The 25,096-nt window shown below is 37.7% G+C and overlaps 1 protein-coding gene across 3 annotated transcripts in view; it reads right to left on the reverse strand.

Annotated features, from left to right (window-relative positions):
- The window catches only part of LOC138713142 (proton-coupled amino acid transporter-like protein CG1139), a 210,296-nt gene that overhangs the window by 34,360 nt on the left and 150,840 nt on the right, over window positions 1-25,096 (reverse strand). For all 3 annotated transcript variants that reach the window (XM_069844957.1, XM_069844959.1, XM_069844958.1), the window contains exon 3: window positions 3,452-3,840. In XM_069844957.1, coding sequence (XP_069701058.1) covers window positions 3,452-3,840 — 389 coding nt within the window. The remainder of the gene's footprint in view (window positions 1-3,451; window positions 3,841-25,096) is intronic.

Raw genomic sequence — 25,096 nt, forward strand, 5'->3', positions numbered from 1 at the left:
AAGGAATAAAATGTTTCAAAAATGAAATTACAGAAAACTGATTTTATATAATGGTTGATAATGGTATATCTATAAATGAATCCTTCAAAAGATAAAGGAATAAAATGTTTCAAAAATGAAATTACAGAAAACTGATTTTATATAATGGTAGATAATGGTACAGTATATCTATAAATAAATCGTTCAAAAGATAAAGGAATAAAATGTTTCAAAAATGAAATTTCAGAAAACTTATTTTATATAATGGTAGATAATGGTACAGTATATCTATAAATGAATCGTTCAAAAGATAAAGGAATAAAATGTTTAAAAAATGAAATGACAGAAAACTGATTTTATATAATGGTAGATAATGGTACAGTATATCTATTAATGAATCGTTCAAAAGATAAAGGAATAAAATGTTTAAAAAATGAAATGACAGAAAACTGATTTTATATAATGGTAGATAATGGTACAGTATATCTATAAATGAATCGTTCAAAAGATAAAGGAATAAAATGTTTCAAAAATGAAATTACAGAAAACTGATTTTATATAATGGTAGATAATGGTACAGTATATCTATAAATGAATCGTTGAAAAGATAAAGGAATAAAATGTTTAAAAAATGAAATGACAGAAAACTGATTTTATATAATGGTAGATAATGGTACAGTATATCTATAAATGAATCGTTCAAAAGATAAAGGAATAAAATGTTTCAAAAATGAAATTACAGAAAACTGATTTTATATAATGGTAGATAATGGTACAGTATATCTATAAATGAATCGTTCAAAAGATAAAGGAATAAAATGTTTAAAAAATGAAATGACAGAAAACTGATTTTATATAATGGTAGATAATGGTACAGTATATCTATAAATGAATCGTTCAAAAGATAAAGGAATAAAATGTTTCAAAAATGAAATTACAGAAAACTGATTTTATATAATGGTAGATAATGGTACAGTATATCTATAAATGAATCCTTCAAAAGATAAAGGAATAAAATGTTTCAAAAATGAAATTACAGAAAACTGATTTTATATAATGGTAGATAATGGTATATCTATAAATGAATCGTTCAAAAGATAAAGGAATAAAATGTTTCAAAAATGAAATGACAGAAAACTGATTTTATATAATGGTAGATAATGGTATATCTATAAATGAATCCTTCAAAAGATAAAGGAATAAAATGTTTCAAAAATGAAATTACAGAAAACTGATTTTATATAATGGTAGATAATGGTATATCTATAAATGAATCTTTCGAAAGAGGAAAGGCCTAATTTCCAAAAACAAAATGTTTTAGAATTACAAATACTAATTTACTGATAACCAAAGTTCTGAAATTATCTCAAAATATTCTGTGGTGTTTGTTCAGAACATTGTAACTCCAAAAACTGTCGCTTTACTCGTTTTTTCACAATTTTCCTCGACTTTGTAAAAAACACTTCCCAGCTTTATATCGCAATGTACTATTAATACAATAGTGATAACATTTTTATCCGAAATTATAGGAAATATTGTGAAAGAGGAGATATTACTTTACGCTTATGATAGTCTTTGAAAATATTTATCTGGAAGTGACGTGTTGTCCCCGACTGTCTATTGTCTGCTTCCTCATAGTGACGAGAGTTTCAGAGTTTGTTTAGAATCATAAGACTGTCGCCAACATAATTGAAGTGGGAGTATTACGAAATATTTGGCTAATGCCAACTTAACAGGAATAGGGTAATAATTTAACTACACACGAATTTATTTCTAGCAAACAAAGTGACTTGTAATTCACGTAACCTGGCAACGTAAGGATTGCTATGCATCCGCCAAGATGCTGTTGTCAATTTGTCCCTAGTAGACTGTGATTTATAAAAACATCTGAGTGAATTTTTTGTTTTCTTTTGTGTGTCAGCTTTGTGTTTGTTAAGAATAATTTCATGTCATGAAACATCTGTCCCTTACTCCAGCACGTCCTATCCAACGATTAGACATCTCCGTATTCAGGTAAGCAAGAACTGCATTGTGGAAATGTGGCGGAGCCCCATTTTGCTGAAGGATGAAATCGTCATCGAGATCTTGTCTAAGTTGAGGCACCAACCATTGCTCCAACATGTCCAGATATGAATGTCCAGTCACAGTAGCCTCAATGAAGAAGAAAGGTCCGTACAGTTTTCGTTGTGACAACGCGCAGAAAACATTCACCTTTGGTGAATCATGTTCATGTTCAATGATTCTGTGAGGGACAGATGTATCATGACATGGTCACCAAGGTCACCCGATATTACTGCATGTGACTTTTTTCTATGGGGGTTTCTAAAGGACTGTGTGTTTGTACCGCGTTTGCCACGTGATTTAGAGGAATTAAAAACCAGAATTCGAGAAGCTGCCGCCACGGTCACAGAGATGTTGAAAAAGGTATGGGAAGAGTTCGATTATCGTTTGGACATCTGCCGAGTGACTCGTGGTTCACACATTGAATCTCTGTAAGGTGTAAACAGAACTTTGAGAATCTAGTCTTTCAGGTGAAGCTCCCTGTAAAAGCAGATTTGAATAATTTCAAGGGAAAAATTGTTCCGGGGCAGGGTATCGATCCCGGGACCTCTGGTTGAACGTACCAGCGCTCTTTCCAACTGAGCTACCCGGGAACTCCACCCGACACCGTCTCAACTCTTCCCTTTATATCCACACAACTCGCGTGGGCTGACGAAACGCCAGAGACCCACATCGAGTGCACACAAACTCTGTGTGACTTGGAATTGTGGTTTTCTGTTAACGTACACAGTGACGTATATATTATGCAAATCTAGTCTTTCAGGTGAAGCTCCCTGTAAAGCAGATTTGAATAATTTCAAGGGAAAAATTGTTCCGGGGCCGGGTATCGATCCCGGGACCTCTGGTTGAACTCGATGTGGGTCTCTGGCGTTTCGTCAGCCCACGCGAGTTGTGAGGATATAAAGGGAAGAGCTGAGGCGGTGTCGGGTGGAGTTCCTGGGTAGCTCAGCTGGGAGAGAGCTGGTACGTTCAACCAGAGGTCCCGGGGTCGACACCCGGCCCCGGAACAATTTTTCCCTTGAAATTATTCAGAACTTTGAGAGTTTGACTTTAAACTGACATGTGTTTGAAAGTGCTATCATTAGTAGTTTTTGTGTAATAAAATATTGAAAGTGTTACCGGACTTTTGATATGCTCTGTATATTTATTTAAACAGATGTATTTATTGGAATTATTTCTGAAGATGACTCAGTCGAAGCGAAAACGTTAAATATTTATTAAACAAAATCTGTATAAATAATTTCTAGTTAATTGCTCCAAACAGACAAGTGTAGATGAAAATATATATTTTATTGAAAATGTATTGAAAAGTACTTGCTATTAAGACAAATATTCTGGAGAACCAGCTGTAGTCATTGAGGTCTCGAGTTTGTTTGAATTATTTTACAGTAGAAAATAAATTATATCAAACCTTTTTCCGCCATGATACATATCATTAGCAGCATTGATGTTAATCGTCATTCCCGGCCGTCTTCTCTTGTCCTTGAAACTTCCGCTTCTGGGATCTTTGCCGAAACTTCCTCGTCTAGAATCTCTGGTTATACTGCCACGCCTAGGATCTCTGTTGATACTGCCACTTCTAGGATCTTTATTGATACTGCCACTTCTAGGATCTTTGTTGATACTGCCACTTCTGGGATCTTTATTGATACTGATACTTCTGGGATCTTTGTTGATACTGGTACTTCTAGGATCTTTGTTGAGACTGGCACTTCTGGGATCTTTATTGACGTTTCCATTTCCCGTGTCAGGCAAGGCTTGCTTGTCTAAGCCTCCCTTCCCAGCTTCTGATGGAGCGTCCTGGAAGGAAGAAAAAATCTTCATTGTTGTTTGTAACAGGAGTGACAAGTTAGAAATAAAAGTGAGGAAGGATGGTCAGAGTAATTTATAGTTTCTGAAGCATTGCACAAGCCGAGATAAAGCTCACACAATCATTAACCTATCCAAGGAAATTTGGCCGTAGTGGAAATGTTTCAACCCGATCACTTCCGCTCATCTCCACGCGGTAACCTTGAACTTGCGATAAGACTTAGGTCTCGTCGGTTACTCAACCGCGTGCTATACTACTGGAGACTGCAACGTCATCCTTAACAGTTTCGTTTTTATGGAAAACAGTGGTGCAATTAATATTTGATATAAAATCCGTTACTATTATTATTATTATTATTATTATTATTATTATTATTATTATTATTATTATTATTATTATTATTATTATTATGGGTTACATCAGCTTCTTGTCTATGCGGATGACGTGAATATGTTAGGAGAAAATCCACAAACGATTAGGGAAAACGCGGAAATTCTACTTGAAGCAAGTAAAGCGATAGGGTAGGAAGTAAATCCCGAAAATACTAAGTATATGATTATGTCTCGTGATCAGAATATTGTACGAAATTGATCTATAATTATTGGTGATTTATCCTTCGAAGAGGTGGAAAAATTCAAATATCTTGGAGCAACAGTAACAAATGAGCCGTTCAGAGCAAAAGCGGTGTGAGTCAAAATTGGATAGTTGGGTTTAAAGTAAGAATTCTGTAAAATACAGCGAAAAGTAGCAATTAATACGACCTTCTTCCTATCCACTGACTATTAATAGTTTAAATAACTTGAATATTAATTGCTACTTTGAGATGTTTTTTACAGAATGTTTACTTTAACCCTCATTACTTATTTTTGACTTACTTGCTCTGAACGGCTCAAATACAAATGGCACTCGGGACGAAATTAAACGCAGAATAAATATGGGAAATGCCTGTTATTATTCGGTTGAGAAGCTTTTGTCATCTAGTCTGCTGTCAAAAAATCTGAAAGTTAGAATTTATAAAACAGTTATATTACAGGTTGTTCTGTATGGCTGTGAAACTTGCACTCTCACTTTGAGAGAGGAACAGAGATTGAGGGTGTTTGAGAATAAAGTTCTTAGGAAAATATTTGGGGCTAAGAGGGATGAAGTTACAGGACAATGGAGAAAGTTACACAACGCAGAACTGCACGCATTGTATTCTTCACCTGACATAATTAGGAACATTAAATCCAGACGTTTGAGATGGGCAGGGTATGTAGCACGTATGGGCGAATCCAGAAATGCATATAGAGTGTTAGTTGGGAGGCTGGAGAGAAAAAGACCTTTAGGGAGGCCGAGACGTAGATGGGAAGATAATTATAAAATGGATTTGAGGGAGGTGGGATATGATGATAGAGACTGGATTAATCTTGCTCAGGTTAGGGATCAATGGCGGGCTTATGTGAGGGCGGCAATGAACCTCCGAGTTCCTTAAAAGCCAGTAAGTAAGTAAATATTATTATTATTATTATTATTATTATTATTATTATTGTCTATCACTTGGGCTAGTGGTCAGCGTGCCTTACTGTGGAACTCGCCGACCTCGGCTCGAATCCTGGTTGGTACAAGGCATCTGGTTGAAGTTTTTCGGGATTTTTCCTTAATTTTCGATTAAATACTCGGTCGCCTTCGGCGTTTAGTTCTTTGGATCATTCCGGCATTGGACAAGATTCCAGTTGTTCCTGTACTGATGACTGCTGATATAGTCAGCCATGATTGATTCTCTGTTGTGGACAAGGGGCATTTTGAATCTGCTAGTAATTTTCAAATGCTTTTTATACAGGTTTAAATGCGTTTTAGAACTATAAGACATGTATATTTAGATAGAGAATGGTCACCTAAATGTAGGGATACCAATATCTTAATTTCGAAAATTTATGGACAAGGGCGCATTTGGAAATGGACGCCTCGTTTATGTAAGTCATTGTGAATGGATTCATTAACTAACCCGAGCGCAAGCTTTTGTATTCTCATTGCATTTGCGTTTATTTTTCGTTGTGAATGGACCCTCAGGGACGGAATGCTGATATTCAGACCGAGTGCATGTGTGTATTCATAGGTAAGCCGGCGATGCGCTGTTGCCCAATTTTCTAATTAATCATGCATTTAATTACAAAGCTCATGAAAGCTTTTTATTTTAAAGTATTCTATTTCCCTGTTCAATCTGCAGGATTATATCACTTTAACTCCGTATATTTTTTTCTTCTTAGAATGACGCTCTGACTATCGAAGACTGAAACGCATAGCCTAACATTCGGAGTAATGTTCAATTTATAACTTGATACATTTACTTCACCACTCGATCGAATTGCCGAACAAGGGTATTGATTTATAGTTTGTTAATGGAATTAAAAATCAGACCAGTGAACTGGTAAATCTAAGACTCTGTCGCAACAGAGGTCAGACCTTGACGGACACTGGAGCGATGTGTCATCTCTGACGTGATTAATTGATGATCACACTACCCAGTCTTCGTGACTTATGTGCGCGTTTTGTATGAAATTGTGAGTTTTGGATTACGTCATGCTACTTTATCTTTGCATGTCTCCATCCTAGTTACTTCAATTTGGAGGTCAGACTCGTCCTTTTACAAACAATTATGTTTCTTTTTTAAACGTTGGATAATTATTTTATTTGTCCATCGTATTTAAACTGCCAATTTGTATCGATGTGTTTATTCGTATTTAGTTCATATACAGACTTACTTGTCTAATTATTTACATTATTTATTTAACGTCTTGTTTATCTATAATTTATTTCTAAACATAATTTCGTGGCCTATTTATTATATTCATCATATTAAAACACATTCTTGTTCACATATTGTTCATGTACTCACTAGCTCAATTATTTGGTTATTATTATTATTATTATTATTATTATTATTATTATTATTATTATTATTATTACAGCTTGCTTGACCACAAAAGGAATGAACTAATTACAAAAGAATAGAAAATTACACCTGTTTATGAACATCTCAACCACTATAGACAAAAATGGCTTAACCATGTCAATAGAATGGACCGTTCCAGACTCCCAAGACAAATTCTCCGCTATATACCACATGGAAGACGATCTTTGGGACGCCCCCTGAAAAGATGGACGGAGACCGTAACAGGACACTAATACTTGCAAGGACGATTATGATGATTAATAGTATTAATTTATTGCTAAAGTAAAGATACATATTGTTTCTTTATATATATATATATATATATATATATATATATATATATATATATATATATATCACTTTAGCATCCCCAGAAGGGTACATACTCCCGCTCAGGGAGCATTCCACAAAATTTTAAAACAAGTAGGCCTATTTATACATCTTGATTACACTACTTTTAACACTATATCACTTCGGAATATGTATTAGTATATAGCTTCCGTGTGTTAAATATTGAGTACCTGGTTGATTAATTTCAGCCTGTTTATTTTTTTATTTTAGTAGGTTATTTTACGACGCTTTATCAACATCTTAGGTTATTTAGCGTCTGAATGAGATGGTGATAATGCCGATGAAATGAGTCCGGGGTCCAGCACCGAAAGTTACCCAGCATTTGCTCATATTTGGTTGAGGGAAATCTCCGGAAAAAACTTCAACCAGGTAACTTGCCCCGACCGGGAATCGAACCCGGACCACCTGGTTTCGCGACCAGACGCGCTAACCGTTACTCCACAGGTGTGGACTTCAGCCTGTTATAGGTCATCTACAGAACTGGTTGGTGCTGATCTTGGCGCCTTTTGTTTGCGTTTCCTGTTGGGGTGTGTTTGTGTAGTGTAATGTGGAGTCAAAGAGTGTGTGTGTTCTGAAATTGAGTTGTGTGTTGATAATTGCATTTGGATGTGTTTTTGTGTGTCTGTATATTTCGTATTGTTCTAGTGTATTTAGTTTCTAGCTTTTTGGTTGAATATGTAGAATTTCCATGTCTGTGTTGATGTCGCTGTTGATGTGGTTAGCATTTGTGATGTGTTCTGCATATGTGGAGGTGTTTTGCAATTTTTTTATGGCTGTGATGTGTTCTTTGTAACGTGTTTGAAATGATCTGCCTGTCTGTCCTATGTAGAAGTTGTTGCATTTGAGCTTATATACGCCTGTGTGGCTGTTTTTGTTTGTGTGTTGAGATGTTTTTGTAGAGTGTTATTTGTTCTGTATGCGATGTTGTAATTTAATTTCTTGAATGAGGTTGCAATCTTGTGTGTGTTTTTGTTTTCGTACGTTAGTGTGATGCATTTTTTGTGTTCTTGTGTTTGTGTTGTATTCTTATGTTTTTTGTGATTATGTTTTGTCTTTCTTATTATGTTGTCTGTTATGTTGGGATTGTATCCGTTTTCTTGTGCTAGGTATTTGATTGTGTTTAGCTCTTCGTTGTAATCCTGTTGGTTCATTGGTATGTTGAGTAGTCTGTGTACCATTGTTCGGAATGCAGCTTGTTTGTGTTGTGTTGGGTGGTTGGATGTGTTGTGTATGTATGTTGTGGGTTTTCTGTAGATTTTGAATGTGCGTTTGTTGTTTTTGACTCCGCATTAAACTACACAAACACACTCCCACAGAAAACGCAAACAAAAGGCGCCAAGACCAGCACCAACCAGTTCTGAAGATGGCCCATAACAGGCTGAAACTAGTTAATGAGGTACTATAATATTTAACACGCGAAAGTTATATAATACATATCAGAAGTATTTAATTAATTAACAAAAAAAAAGGAAAAAAAGAAAAAGAAAAAGAACACAGATATTACAGTAATTGAAACTTTATATGCCTCCCTAAACAATATTTTTGCAATTGATTTTTTTAAAATAAGGAGCATTAGCAAATTGAATGTTTGGTAATTTAGCTGTTATCTTATTATAAAACCTTGGACTGAAGTTGCTGCTGTGTTTATAAGCTGCAGTTGTGATACATTCAGGTTCTGTCAAGAATATGTTGTCTGATCTTTTAGTTTTATATTTATGTGAATATAAATTAAACATATTATGGTTTTTATGTACGAAATTCAATAAAACATTGTTATATATTTGATGGAAGTCAAATACTTTAAATTCTGATTACAGCAGATCTGAAGGAAAATCAAGAGAATTAATATTTGAGGAGAAAAATTCGCTCAGTATTGTATGACAAATTAATAAATCTATAATATAATATTCTCATAGCTGCAGTGCATATATTTGTACAGATTACTGTGCACGTAACTGCGGAATCCCGGCCATACAAGTCACTCAGCTGAGTGCGCTCCTAGTATAATAATAATAATAATAATAATAATAATAATAATAATAATAATAATAATAATAATATGATTTATTTAACCTGGCAGAGTTAAGGCCATACGGCCTTCTCTAACACTCAACCAGGAGTAAAGACTGCGTTACAAAAACACTACAAATTTACAAATTACACTACAATTTTACACACAAAACTGAATAAGATAATAATAATAATAAAAAATATAAACAACAAATAAGAAGAAATCAGACATTATATATAACATACAGAAAGAAAGAAAAAAGCATAATAATATGTGAACAGCAGGTCAAAATAAATGAGGCATACAAAAAAAGACAATTATTCATAATAATAATAATAATAATAATAATAATAATAATAATAATAAATAAGAATAGTAATAATGATAATAATAATAATAATAATAATAATAATAATAATACTAATAGTAGTAATAAAATAGTGCAGTACAAAGTATACAGTGAATACAATATTTCTAAGTACACACAATAAGAAAAATTAAGACTATATATAGCTCAACTTATCACATTAGCGATATAACATTATCGGAAAATATGAAAACAAAAATACAAAATAAGTTGAATATCATTAGAACATAAAAAAAAATGTGAATACGTGGAAACATGCAATACAACACTTGTCATAATAGTAAGTTAGTTTGGCAACTCGTCATAAGATAATTTTCTAACTTGGATTTGAAAGAATTCAATGTTCGGCAGCCCTTGACTTCAGGCGGCAGAGAGTTCCAGTGACGAGAGGTAGCAACAGTGAAGGATGAGGAATACAGAGACGATGCGTGAAGTGGAATTTCTAGCGTGTTATCGCGTTGTGATCGAGTATTAATATTATGATAGCGAGAGAGAGTATGAAATCGAGCGAATAAATAATACAGGAATGAAGAGTGCATAATTCGATATAAGAGAGAAAGTGAGTGCAGATTTCTCCTCTCATGTAACCTAAGCCATGATAACTTCTTGAAAGAAGGTGAGATATGATCATAGTATCGAACATTACAAATGAAGCGGACGCACGCGTTATGAACACGCTGTAGTTTCTGAGCGGAATCAATCCTGAGATCACTGAACAAAACGTCGCAATAATCGAAGTGAGGTAGAATGAGTGTCTGTACCAGCGTCTGTTTTAATTTAGATGGATAATGATACAATCTTTTTAGTGAATGGAGAATAGAGAATGCCTTCTTACATGTATATTTAACATGCGTATCCCAATTGAGATTAGATTCGAAATGTACTCCGAGATTTTTTACGGTAGAGCTAAACGGGATGATTGTTTTATTCAGTTTCACAGGTGGAATATTCAGGTCGTTGACTTCAGGAACTAATCTACGGTTCGCGAACAGAATAGCCTGTGATTTACATGCGTTTAGGTTAAGCCCAAATTGTTGAGACCAGGAAGAGATGGAATCAAGATCTTCATTCAGACTATTAATGCAGTTGCAATGGCAGTTGACATTGGACATATACGTCAACATATATGCCTAACTTGGAGTCAGGCCACAAAGGGAAACATTGAAGGAGGAGGATTCGGACGGTGCTGTGGATTGAATTCGGCGTAGCTCAGTGGTCAGAGCGCTTGGTACGTAGAACCAAGGACCCGGGTTCGATCCCCGGCGCCGGAGCGAATTTTTCTCCTCAAATATTAATTGTCAATATTACAGATATTATTCTGTATGACAAATTAATAAATCTATAATGAAAATCAAGAGGTTTATTAAGACATATTTTTATTATTATTTTCTGTAGCAGAGTTATTGGCATGAGGGAGGTACTATAAGCACTACCCCATCCTATAATGCCGTATTGTAATATAGCTTGTACTAATGCGAGATAAATCAGTCGTAAAGTATGAATAGTGAAGTAATTTCGTAGGATAACAAAATGCTCTGCTTTTTAATTTATTTAGATATTTAATTTCACTTGAGGAGTATGGGAAATTTTTCTTTACATGCCATCATACGACTTGCGGACCTCAAGCTGAGTTTTCACACTACTTGCTTCTATATCTGTAATAACTCATAAACTGTTTTATGTATCAATCATTGTTTTGACCTTTAAATAATTGTTCAATCAGTTGTAAAGGGTATTTTATTGCTTCGTATATTTCTATACATACTACGTGTTTCGCAACCACTTCACGATTCCGCTCGCATACGGCCGCACTTCGTGATGCATAATAGTCAGGCGCTCTCTATGTTTCTGTGTTTCAACATGTAACGTAATTCCCAGCAAAGTCGTAAGTGCATAAAAATGGAGGTTTATTATTTATTAGAGTTTGGGCATATTGTAAGAGATGTCGCCACATAAATATAGCTTTTCGCGACATATATGATGACAAATTTGTAAATAAAAAAGAAGATTGTGGGAGATTCGAACCTTGAGCTACTACTATTAAATCGCTAATAGTTTTCGCGGGATATCAGCCGAGTTAAGATTTTGGAATGCTCCAAGCTTTCGACTGCTATCTCTGCAGCCATCTTCAGGGAAGTGATGTCCGAACTCGAATCGAAAAAAATCGAAAAATCGAAGGAGAATTGGGAGGAAAATTTAAAAGGTACGCAAAACGCGTCCTTGCAAGGGGTTGGGGGCTGTACAAAACTAAATATGTGAGCTCCAAGCCTGTTGGCCACTAGTCTCACTCCGGGTTACGCTGCTCCCCTGAAGGAGCTCTAGAAAATTTTGAAGGGGAAGCCGAAATTGGACGTAACCTCTTAGGTACCACATACGCGAGGGGGGCTGAGATTGATCAATTGATCACTGAACGGGGCGAGGTGGAGTTGGCTGGTGTTTGCCGTTAGGATGGCAAGACGCCGTCATCTGTTGTTCGATGACAAAGCAGGTGAAGGCCGTCGGAAGAAGCGCCGTGAAATCTAAGCTGCAATTTGAGAGGTCCCTGTCCTTTCAATTTGCGACTTATTGAGTGACCTCGTATGTTTAATAGACTATTAATATTATCTGAACTAGGGCATACATAATTTATAATAAAGGTGGAGTATATATGGGGAAGGGCATATAGGTCCGTGGCCCATTTCTTATAGGGCTCATTCCGACATTTGTCTTACGCCTGAGGAAAACCACGGAATACCTTAGGCAGGATGAGTTGTCTCATATAAGAGACTAGCCAATTTGGCTATTATGTAGGAGGTCATGAGCCTTGTTGATTTGTCTCAATTTCGAGACCAGCCATTTGGCTATATGATGGCTCAATTGCGAAGAGGGGGGAGAGATGTAATTGTTAATTAGGGAGATTCATGGGGATATGAATGCAGGTCCGTGGCCCATTTCTTTTAGGGCTCATCCCGACATTTGTCTTAGCGCCTTAGGAAAACCACGGAAAAACCTTAGGCAGGATGAGTTGTCTCAATATCAGAGACTAGCCAGTTGGCTCTTAGGTTGAATGACTCTATGAATCGATGGATATATACTAGCCAATTGGCTTTATTAGATTTCCATCGATCAACAATGTAGATATGTTATGGAGGGAGTTTGTTTAGCCCAGTTAAGACAAGGTCATTTTACAGCGGTTGCACTATCCAAGGAGTCTCATGGAGTTGAGTCGTGGCTACCAGAACCTGGGAGTAACGCCAGCCTCCCTGTCCTCCTGTCTCAATAGTATAGCTAATGGACCTGTCTGGTGTCTACGCCGTAACCTAGGATCATACTGGTCGAGGCCAGATATGAGCGGGTTGGGGTTAGCACGAGCTTCCGCATACAGGTTCCTAGCCAGTCGAGCAATGAACTCGTCTATGGTTGGCAACTCTAGTTCATCATGGAACTTTCTTCTCGAGGCGACTCGGGGGAGATGGGTAATGAGTCGAATCACCTGGTTTTGGACAACTTGGAGTTTACGGAGATGGGACACTGCCGCAAACCCCCATGCGGGTGCGGCATAGGTAATGACAGAGCGAATGAGGGCCTTATACATGGTAAGTCCTACCCTCAGGTTGTCAGGAGTTAAGGCCGCCAGAATGGGATAGTGTCTAACTATCAGCCCGTTGGCCTTACGAAGAAGGGATTGGATGTGATCTCGGAAGTTGAGATGAGAGTCCATAATGATCCCTAAATATTTAATTTGGTTCATCCACGGCATTTCTCGTCCGAAAAGTGTGGGTGGTGGTGGTATGTCTTCGAGCCTCGCTCTTAGTGAAAAGAGTATGGCCTGACATTTCTCTACATTGACCTTGATTCTCCAGTCGTGGAACCACGGCTGGAGGTGATCTAAGATCGACTGTAATCTACGGGACGCTAATCTATAGGTTTTGCCCATCGCCAAGAGGGCAGTGTCGTCTGCATAGATATACAGATGACTACTTCTGCCGTGGATATAGCGAAACGGGAGGTCATTAATGAATATATTGAAAAGTATGGGCCCGATAATGGAACCCTGTGGGACTCCTGCGTGAATTTCACGGGGGGTGGAGAAACTAGTGCCTACACGGGTTTTGAATGTACGGCCTCGGAGGTAGTTAGAAATGAGGCGTATCATTCCATCTGGGACTCCCATGCCCAGTAACTTAACGAGGAGTCCCTCATGCCAAACCTTGTCGAATGCTCGCTCGATGTCCAGGTAAGCTGCAGCTACTACACGCTTCGAGCTCATAGCCCAGGTAATGTCCTCCGTCATGCGGAGTGCCTGGAGTGTAGTGGAACGACCAGGGTGAAAACCGAATTGCTCGTTCCTGATTTGGGGCAATACTACTTCAGTGAGGCGTCTATGTATGACCCGCTCCGCCAGTTTGCTGAGACAACTGAGGAGACTAATAGGCCTATAGTTGCTTGGATTCGTCTTATCCTTTCCGGGCTTTGGAAAGAGAACTACGTGAGCTTCTTTCCAGGGAATGGGATAGTGACCGGAAGCCAAGATGTTATTAATTATCTCTGCTATGCGCTTCATAGCTGACCTTGGGAGATGCTGCAATATAATTCCTTGGATACCGTCGGCTCCTGCGGCCTTATGAGGGCCGAGGCGACGAATGAAATGGGCGACCTCGTGGGTGTTCGTAGGTCGTATCCCATTTTCCGGCTCCCTGCTAAGGAGGTCTCGAACCGATTCCTCAACAGCTCTGATATGGGGCAAGTTTAAATTTTGTTCCACGGGTTGAAAAGTGGTCTCTAGAACGTCTGCCAGTGCGGTAGCCTTCTCCTCAGGAGTAAAGGCCGTGACATCTGGACCGACTACTAATGGGTGAATAGATTGAGACGGATTGGACAGAGCTCGAGATACACGCCAGACATCTGACATGTTTCTGCTGTCCATCGTCTCAACCTTGGATTTCCAAGCATCCACGACCGTTTCGTGGACCGCCTCACTGATCCGCCTGCGCAAGCGGTTCATTTCTATTCTATGTTGATCTAACCTAGTACGCTTCCACAATGTTCTTGCTCTATTGCGGGCGATCTTTAGGTCTCTAATATAGGCTGGGAGCTGCATCCGTCCCGGTTGTGAAGACCGTTTCGGTATTGCAGCAACCATTGCCTTCTTTATGCACTCCGTCAGGTCGCTAACTGACCTATCTATCCCTGCCGGAGTGACTTCAGGGGGGAGTGGTGGAAGCGTAGCGGCTACCTGGTCTTGAAAGAACACCCAGTCTGCCGCCTTGTAGTTGAATTTCTCAGCGGTTGGGGAGAGTTCGACTGGGTGCATGATCTCCATGATCTCCATGTCCGAAAGGAAAGTCGAAAGGTTATATAGATGTTAGACTGTCTCAGGTGAAACGGGATTGGTTGGCGGATCGGCCAATCCGGGGCCGGGAATTGTCATCGCTCGTAAGCTCCACCCCTCCCGGGATTCCTGCGTGAAGTTTGGCGGGCGGCGAGCCCTGTTCCGCCGGTTGGAATCGGTTGTCGTCCTCGGTCCGTGATCTTCATGACCTTGATTGTAAGAGGGCCTGAGTTGGTCTAAGGCCGGTGTCCATGCCTGACTGAGCTGGAGTCCACTGTCTCTGTTAAAGTTGTTTTTCTCCAGCTTGATCTCTATGGCCTCCTTGATTGTACGATCCCAGTAGTGGCTTGATTTGTTAATGACCTTGGTGTGGTCAAACAGTATTTTATGCTCCTTTTGTATGCTGTGTTGCGCCACTGCAGATTTCTCCGAGTAATACAGCCTGCAGTGGCGCAACACAGCATAGAAAAGGAGCATAAAATACTGTTTGACCACACCAAGGTCATTAACAAATCAAGCAACTACTGGGATCGTACAATCAAGGAGGCCATAGAGATCAAGCTGGAGAAAAACAACTTTAACAGAGACAGTGGACTCCAGCTCAGTCAGGCATGGACACCGGCCTTAGACCAACTCAGGCCCTCTTACAATCAAGGTCATGAAGATCACGGACCGAGGACGACAACCGATTCCAACCGGCGGAACAGGGCTCGCCGCCCGCCAAACTTCACGCAGGAATCCCGGGAGGGGCGGAGCTTACGAGCGATGACAATTCCCGGCCCCGGATTGGCCGATCCGCCAACCAATCCCGTTTCACCTGAGACAGTCTAACATCTATATAACCTTTCGACTTTCTGTTCGGACATCACTTCCCTGAAGATGGCTGCAGAGATAGCAGTCGAAAGCTTTGAGCATTCCAAAATCTTAACTCGGCTGATATCCCGCGAAAACATATTAGCGAACCAACGCCGAGAAAGCCTCAAATCATACATACTATTAAATCGTTCAATAGACCAATGCCGTAACGACTTGCTCTTCTGAGACTGTTGATGTCGTTTCGGCATAATACGTGGTTTTCCTGTTCATATTCGCTTCAGTTGGTTTTATATTTATCAATTTTATTATTATTTCCCACTTCAGATGTCCTGATGTATCTAGAAGCAACCCTTCATTCGATTCCATAACACATTTTAGACTCTTAAACAAAATAGGCTACAGCAAATTTAAATGCTTTAATTATGTGTTACCTGGTGAACTACGGGTTTGACGAGACGAGCATGCGCAATGTTGTGTATCTGGAACTTAGAAATTGTCGGCGGCCCATTCTTTTTGCTGTTAAGGGTACGTATGTGTGTGTGCTTTATATGTGTATTATGTGTGTATATATGTGTGTGTTTGTATATACGTATGCGTGAATGTGTCGAAGATCTTTTGTACTTTTAGTTATTTTTGGACTTTTTTATATTAGGCGAACACATTACGAGAATATTGTGATTGGTTTCAACATGACTCCTATTCTGTGACGTCAGTCCACAGAGGATGTCACGTTAACAAAGACAAATTAATATTCATACCCTGTAAGGTTTTCGAACTCATAGCCGTGGCTTCCACGTAGCGTCATATCTGCGCACATTAACCATTGACTGCGCCGTGGCCAGCTTATATTAAAAAAAAGAAAAACATGATTTATCATTGTTTTGATGTCCGAATAAAGTACATTAATAGTAATATACGTTACAAGAGCGGTATGTTGACGTTTTCATGGTCGAGGAAAAGATTGAAAAAGCTAAACGTAGTTGAGTTTTTTTAATTTCCGAGAACATGAAAACAAACATACCGCTCGTGTATCGTGCATTATTTTGTGCGAAGATCGTTTATTACATACCTGAAAGACTAATTTCTAATTAGTTGCAATGAAATCTCCATCTTGGTTTCTATTTAATGACGGCAACTTCGGAACACCAAAATATCTTTCTTCAACATTGTTGCTATAAAATGTTTTCTGTGTTTACTATACTCCAGCAGGCCGTGATATACGTCTGTCTTCCCCCCCCCCCAGTCTATAAATGCGAACTTAAAACAAACGGTAAGGTTATGTAATGATTTATTTTTCATTTTAATATTTTAACAATATTATTTATATAACATATTGCAGTAATAACATCGGCATCTGGAATCTTGTTGATTTTTTCACGGCTTCCTTAATGTTACTTGTATCAGGAATGCAATAAGTTTCGTGGAGTAGTAGACTTTACTTAATTTTTGCAAATATTTAAAAACAATAATTAACATTGCAATTTACGTGAAATAGCAGTGGTAAGTTTCCAATTGATAATTATTACTATGTTAAACGTCTCTAAAAATAATATGTTAAAAGCCTAAAGCAGTAAAATGAATGTCGCGCTTAAGCGGTAAGAAGAGGGAAATTGTTATGTATGTTACGTTGGGAATACTGAATGTGGTATTTCACACTTACCGCGTATTGGTTCTGTGCGGAAAACAAGCAAATACGCACGATCTCGCACAAAATTAAGTTTCGTCCATATAATAATCTTGTACCTATGTATACACACATTCCGATCGCTTCTTGCAAAGTAGAGGCATTGTCCGCTGCAATGTTTGGAAACCCAGGTGTGTCTTATCAAACAATAGACTGTGTACTAGGGCGTCTGACCTTAAAACACTGTGAGGCTATGTATGTAGGTCGCCAGGGGCAGCGAACCCAGCGATAGGAGGAGTTGATATCACGCTGCGGTGCGTGGGTTCGTACCTGAGCTACTGCAAGCGATCGATCACACTGCGCCACAGTTAGTCTCATTTCTGCAATCCGCATTGCATGCCATTGGTCACACAACGGCTCAGGCGAACAACTCAGTTTGTAGACCCCATAGTCGTGCCCGAAATCTTCCTAAGGCATGAATGTTTGGCCCTTAAGGTGGGAGTCAGGCGTGACAGTGACCCCACGTCACGGGAGTCCAGTCGCGTGTCCGTCTTGTGTTGGTGCAACAAATCGTCGGTTTACAAGCAAAACATATTAACAGTCTTACTAATAAACATTGTATAGTTTTTATACCCGGCTTGTACAGAGTTGAAACAGAAAACGTTATTAATAAACCGTGAATAAGCTATGGACGTATAAACAGGCTGTAACTATACAATGGGAATTGCTTTGCAGTAGTTATATACACGAAACCCCTTGTTTAAGCGTTGTATATAGCGAAAAAATGGCCGCCCCTCTAACAGCTGTTCGTATCGACTGTCATTTTATGATGATGGTTACCTTGTAACCACAGAAGAACAAACCAAAGATCATAGAATTATTAGAATAATATTGCTGTAGCTTGTACTCTTTGACCAAATTGTAGTGTGGTAATCGATTAGAGCCAGTTGTACTATCGATATTTAACACGCGACACTAGAGCGCTCTACCGGATGCAGTAGAGAACCTCAGATATTCTATTACCTTTCGTAACGAAGTAATGACGAAACTATGACGTGGCTGTGTAACAGTTATACTGTTATACACGACGTATGTAGTGATTATTAGTAAGGAATTTACACACGACTTATAAACGAGCTACTCATTGTATAAGTATAAGACAGTTAAACGTCTGTGTATAGAGTTTTTATTAGTAAGACCGTATGTAAAAAAAATATTACTTCTGAGGAAAAGGCGTGTATAATGTACAGTAGTGGCAAAAAAAAAAAACCGGACCGACCCTTGTAGCTGATTTCAGTTCCTTGTTCACTCCAGAGCACGATATACTGGTAACTAAGACTTTCGTGGTTCGAATCCTGCCTGAGAAGGAACCTTGTTTTTGTTCCTTATTCAAATTTATTCCCAATACTTTTCGATTGCTGGTAAAATTCATGTTCTGGGAATAATAAGTTAATTAAGTAGTTTTACAGACTTGACAACTGACTTTTCGAACAAGCTGCAGCGTGTGCACAATATGTGTGTCAGATTCATCAGCAATGCTCACAAATTTGACCACATTACACCCTCGTTCAAATCTTTATCCTGGCTGCAACTTGTAGAACACTTCATTCGCTGTCTCTTCTATTTCGAGTTCTCCACACTTCTACTCCAAATTATCTTCGTTCCCGGTTTAACTACTTAACCTCCAATCACAATCTAAACACCAGGTCACAGGAGAGCCAAATCCTAGCAATTCCTGCCCACAGAACATCCCACTATTCATCCTCTTTTACTGTCTCAGTCCCCTGTGAATGGAATTCTCTACCTCAGAGGATTACAGGCTGCCAGACAATAAACACTTTCAAGAAAAGGCTAAACGACTTCTTACGGGCGCAGTCAAATTGAAGTTATAATTGTGATCGAGTTTAATAATTTAATTTAATTTAGGTATGACTATCATTACTATTACTATTATTATTAATAATACATAATTATTTTATTGGTGTTGTGAAGATAAAAAGAATTGTCATTGTATTATATTAATTATGTATTATATTGTCTTGTATTGTAGTATTGTATTGCTTTGAATTGTATTGTATTAATTATGTTATACTCATAGCATTGTAGTAATTTTCTATCATACTGGTTGAGTGGAAGAGAAGGCCGAATGGCCTTAACTCTGCCAATTAAAATAAACCATTATTATTATTATTATTATTATTATTATTATTATTATTAAAATATCGCTGCAATCGAAAAGTATTGGGAATAAATTTGAATAAAAAGGTTCCTTCCCAGGCAGGATTCGAACCTCGAAAGTCTTAGTTACCAGACTATCGTGCTCTGAATGAACAAGGCTCTGAAATCAGCTAGAAGGGTCGGTCCGGTTTTTTTTTTGCCACTACTGTACATAATGTTAAATTAGAATTTGAAAATGAAATACACATCAAGAGAAACAATTTACTAAAATAATAGTTTGAGGATTCAGTTTCGTCAAGAACTTTCAAACGCCTTTTTCTCAGAAGTAATATTTTTACTTAGTGTCTTTTGCTTGTAAACCGATAAAATTACAAAATACATATATACACATTGGGCCAAAAAAAGGCAGAAAATTTAAATGGTTATATTCCAGTAGCTAATGATTTCACTTGAAAGTTTATTTCACAGTCCTTGTAGACCGGGAAAGTACTGTAATATTTAATTTTTCACCATTTATTAAACATTATTTTTTATTTTTGTAAGGCGATGTAAAAATCGATCGTTTATGCCGAACTAAGCATTATGGTCTTACGAATTCAGCAGGCCAAGCCGTTTGTTGTGCTATCATCATTTGTTTTCTTCCGTTTTGAGTTCTCATTTTGTGAATAATGGGTCGCTTAACGAACGAAGACAAGATTTTCATTAAACATTCGCACCAATATGATAATTTATCTGCCCGTCAAATTGTAAGGAACTGCGCTCAGCGAGAATGGTCTGTTTCAAGTGTACAACGATTGATTAGCAAGATACGGACATGATATCCCTCCTGAGAGATTATTGCGTGAAAGATCGCATTTCTCACATTCTCTGATGGTTTCCGCTGGAGTTTCAAACGAGATCTTAATCCTATGCGCTATTTTGTATGGAGTCAACTAAAAAAGCAGTTTACTACAAAACAAGAATTCGTAATAGTGAACATTTAAGACAATGTCTTCTTGAATGTTGGGACCTGCTTGATCAAAAACAGATATCCAGTGCTATTGGACGATGGAGAAGACGCCTACAAATGGTTGTGCGGGCAAATGGCGGTCACATAGATCATCATTTTTAATTTTTATTATTTGAAAGATCGTTAATTATTATTAATTTTACCAACATTGTCTTCAAAAACCACATTTTTTCGCATCATTGTGTATTGACCTCCATAAGATTTTAATTGAGCCTCAAAAAACATAATAAAAAGTCCTGCTCATCTTTAAAGTCCACTCTTTCCAACAGTGTTTCCGAAAATAGAGTATTTCTAATTTTGTGCCTTTTTTGGCCCACCGTGTATATATGAAGTTTAGTATGTCAGGTGCGCCGTGTGTAAAATGCAGTATGCATATCTACAATATGGTAATTTTCTTGTGTGCCAAAATACAGTAGGCAAAGTTGCCGTATGTCCTTTGTTTTTTATGTCAATTGCTGTATTTGAAAGATATCGACTGATCAATTTAAATTGCCTTGCGGACGGAACGATCTAATGGCCTCTTAATACTAGAGAGTTGATGATGATGATCAATACTTAAATTAATATTGACTGAAATGGCATCAACATATTAAGGGACTGTAAATACACAGAACGTAATTATGAACCACAAGTCGATGGAATGAAGACCTGCAGGAAGACTTCATAAACGACTGTTGGAGAAAATAATGTTGGAGAAAAAATGTGTTAAATTGGAAAAATCATATTAAAGAAATGACCAGCCTCATGCCTCTGGCCTCTGGCTATAGTTCATGAGGCCCCGGGTTCGATTCCCGGTTAGAGCACAGGAATTTTTCCTTAAAGGGGATTATTCGTCCATTGTCTGGAATTTAGGTTAAGTTTAGATTTAAGACCTCTCCTGGCACCACATTATCATAATCATCCTATCACATCATCGGGGTAATGTAACTCCGCCTTCCAGGCGCCCCAACCTCAGAAGTGGGTTACAACTAAGCCACGGCCAGGAGAGAAGACCAGAAATGTCGAAAAGACAACCTGGTGGCATTGGATTAAAAAAAAAAAAGAAAAATCAGCTTGTTTTGCTATTAGATCCATGCAAAAGATAGTAAATGGCAATACCTTAAAAACAATATACTTTGCATACTTCCACTTGGAATAATATTGTGGGGAAATTCCACAGATAGTAACAGTATATTTCTATTACAAAAAAGAGTAATTAGAATAATAGTAGGTGCCAAATCTAGGGAATCGTGTAGGAATGTTTTAAAAAACTACAAATAATGCCCATGGCTTGTCGGTATATATTTTCATTGATAATCTTCCTCATATGTAATCGTGAAAACTTTGTAACTAATTCAACAGTTCATAGCATGACTTTCATATTCCATCGGCAAGTCTATCATGCTATCAAAAAGGAGTGCGTTATATGGCATTAAAAACTTTTAATAGCCTCCCTATCGATATAAAAATTGAAACTCATAACATAAAATAATTTAGGGCCAAACTAAAGAAATACCTAATTTCTCACACCTTCTATTCTGTAGGTGAATTCATGAAATTCAATAACACTTCATGAAATTGATACTAAAACTTTGTGTTGTACTAGTAGACTATATTGTAAATCTCGTCTGTATATATTTCATCTAAACTGTAACTATAAATTAAGATTTTATAATAGTATTAAGTTTTTTGACTTGTTCCATATTCTAGCTGTAAGCAATGTATGAATACCATGGAATGTTAATAAATACAATACAATAACAGATCAATATACTGGCTTTCGGTTTTCAACCGGCAAAAACAGGAAATAATTTAATGTTTTAGAGGAGAGTACGGACCAGATGTGTAACTAGTACACTGTTGACACATACATAGCACTGGCGTCTTTCGTGCAAAATGCCGTCTGCTAGCGATAAATTGGCAACATGATCTCGGCGACAGTGTAACAAAACTTAGCTTCCCAAAATAACTTGAATTTAAGTCGCTTTGTATGTCGGCGACAAGTATGTGTATCATTGAATTGCCACTATATCCGTAAAGTTTTAATTCACGTCTTCCGTAACATTCACTCTTAAAACATATTGATCAAAGTATGAAGGCACTGAACAAGGTTTGAATCTCGCAGCAGTTTCTAGCACTATGTGACAACAGAGCTCCGACTGACAACGATATATCACTTCCGGTTTAGCCTTTTAACAGACTAATGAATGTCGAAAAGGTGACAATTGTGGTTTCGAATTGGCACCTACTATCTGTAGCCTGCAGAGAGAGAGAGAGAGAGAGGGGGGGTGTTGAATGACAGTAATTATTTTGAGAAAGGAATCGTTAGCTTAGCGGTCTATGCATGGAAAAATCCTGTATCAGCTGTCGCGCCGTGAATTTATTTGTTTTATATTTTATGAGCGAAAATTAGAAAGTTTAGCTACATTAAAAAATGTTCAATTAGTGCTTCACTTTCGTAGAAATCCTGAAATAAGGAAGGTATTGAATAAACAATGAACATAGACTTGAAATATAGTCCGATATAGTAATATACGTTACAAGAGCGGTATGTTGACGTTTTCATGGTCGAGGAAAAGATTGAAAAAGCATAACATAGTTGAGCTTGTTTAATTTCCGAGAACATGAAAACAAACATACCGCTCGTGTACCGTACATTACTTTGTGCGAAGATCGTTTATTACATACCTGAAAGACGAATTTCTAATTAGATGCAATGAAATCTCCACGTTGGTTTCTGTTTAATGACGGCAACTTCGGAAAACCAAAATATCTTTCTTCAACATTGTTGCTATAAAATGTTTTCTGTGTTTATTATATTCCAGCAGGCCGTGATATAGGCCTACGTCTGTCTTTTTTTTCCCCCCAGTCTATAAATGCGAACTCAAAACAAACGGTAAGGTTATGTAATGATTTATTTTTCATTTTAATATTTTAACAATATTATTTATATAGCATATTGCAGTAATAACATCGACATCTGGAATCTTGTTGATTTTTTCACGGCTTCCTTATTGTTACTTGTATCAGGAATGCAATAAGTTTCGTGGAGTAGTAGACTTTACTTAATTTTTGCAAATATTTAAAAACAGTAATTAACATTGCAATTTAGGTGAAATTGCAGTGGTAAGTTTCCAATTTATAATTATTACTATGTTAAACGTCTCTAAAAATAATATGTTAAAAGCCTAAAGCAGTAAAATGAATGTCGCGCTTAAGCGGTAAGAAGAGGGAAATTGTTATGTGTGTTACGTTGGGAATACTGAATGTGGTATTTCACACTTACCGCGTATTGGTTCTGTGCGGAAAATAAGCAAATACGCACGATCTCGCACAAAAAATGTTTGTGGTGAAACTTGCGGAATAAATTGGATTGAATGTGGTGCTATTCACCATTGTTTGGCATTCTTAAAGTTATCACGAAGGAGATATTCAAATTTTCGCACGTTGTCAAAAGTAAAATTCCTATACTCAAGTACAGGTTCTACCAAAAGTATAAGGACACCCCTTCGAAAGAGATGTTTCAGTCTGTCCTTATAATAATAATAATAATAATAATAATAATAATAATAATAATAATAATAATAATAATAATAATCCGTGGTGCTACAGCCCGTGAAGGGCCTAGACCGACCAGCCGGCTGCTGGCCTCACGCCCACATGCCGAAGCAGAGGTGGACGATTTTCCAACCAGAATGGAGGTATCGTGTGGTTAGCACGGTGATCCCCCAGCCGTTACAGCTGGTATTCGCAACCGGATTTCGCTACCTATCGTAGCTCCCCAAGTGCATCACGATGCTGGGTGGGCACCGGTCCCATACACTGGCCGAAATTTCATGAGAAAATTTCTTCCTCCATACTCTGTCCTTATACTTATGTGAAATCCCCTGACGTTTATAAAAGGACCACTGTATTACGCGTATTGTACCTGCCGCCGCGAGAATGAATGTTGATATAGCCGGGCGCAACTAGAACGCCATGACCACACTGGTAGAAAAGGTAGGTGAGGCAGTCGCTCTGAAGAGCTACAGTTCTGCAGGTCTGCTCTAGATAAACGCTTTTTGTCAAGAGTCGGTAGTAAGGTTACATCACAGTTAGCTAATCAGTCAACCACAATGATCTGGGACTTATTCCATAAAACTTGACAATTGTAAATATGTCATTCTGACAAGTAACAAATGACGACTCTTCAAATTCTTAAATTTCTATTTCACAAAATATTCCGCCTGTCAGGAAAAATTGTCATGACAATTTGTTAGATTCCTGTTTCATAAAAGTTTTACCATGACATGCAAAACTTTACAATTTGTCAAAACTTTTCTGACATATTTCATTTTATGAAACAGAAAAATGTCGATTCATTTGTTGACAGTTCTACATATTTGTAGAATTGTCATGAAATTCTGACACCTCATGTTTTGTATGTCATAAGAAGTTGATAATTTGTTGTTGTAGTTTATTTTAGTTGGTTACTTTACGACGCTGTATCAACTACTAGGTTATTTAGCGTCGATGATTGGTGATAGCGAGATGATATTTGGCGAGATAAGGCCGAGGATTCGCCATAGATTACCTTGCATTCACGTTACAGTTAGGGAAAACCTCGGAAAAAACCCAACCAGGTAATCAGCCCAAGCGGGGATCGAACCCGCGCCCGAACGCGACTTC

Source organism: Periplaneta americana, chromosome 14, assembly GCF_040183065.1.
Source record: "Periplaneta americana isolate PAMFEO1 chromosome 14, P.americana_PAMFEO1_priV1, whole genome shotgun sequence".
Lineage (NCBI taxonomy): Eukaryota > Metazoa > Arthropoda > Insecta > Blattodea > Blattidae > Periplaneta > Periplaneta americana.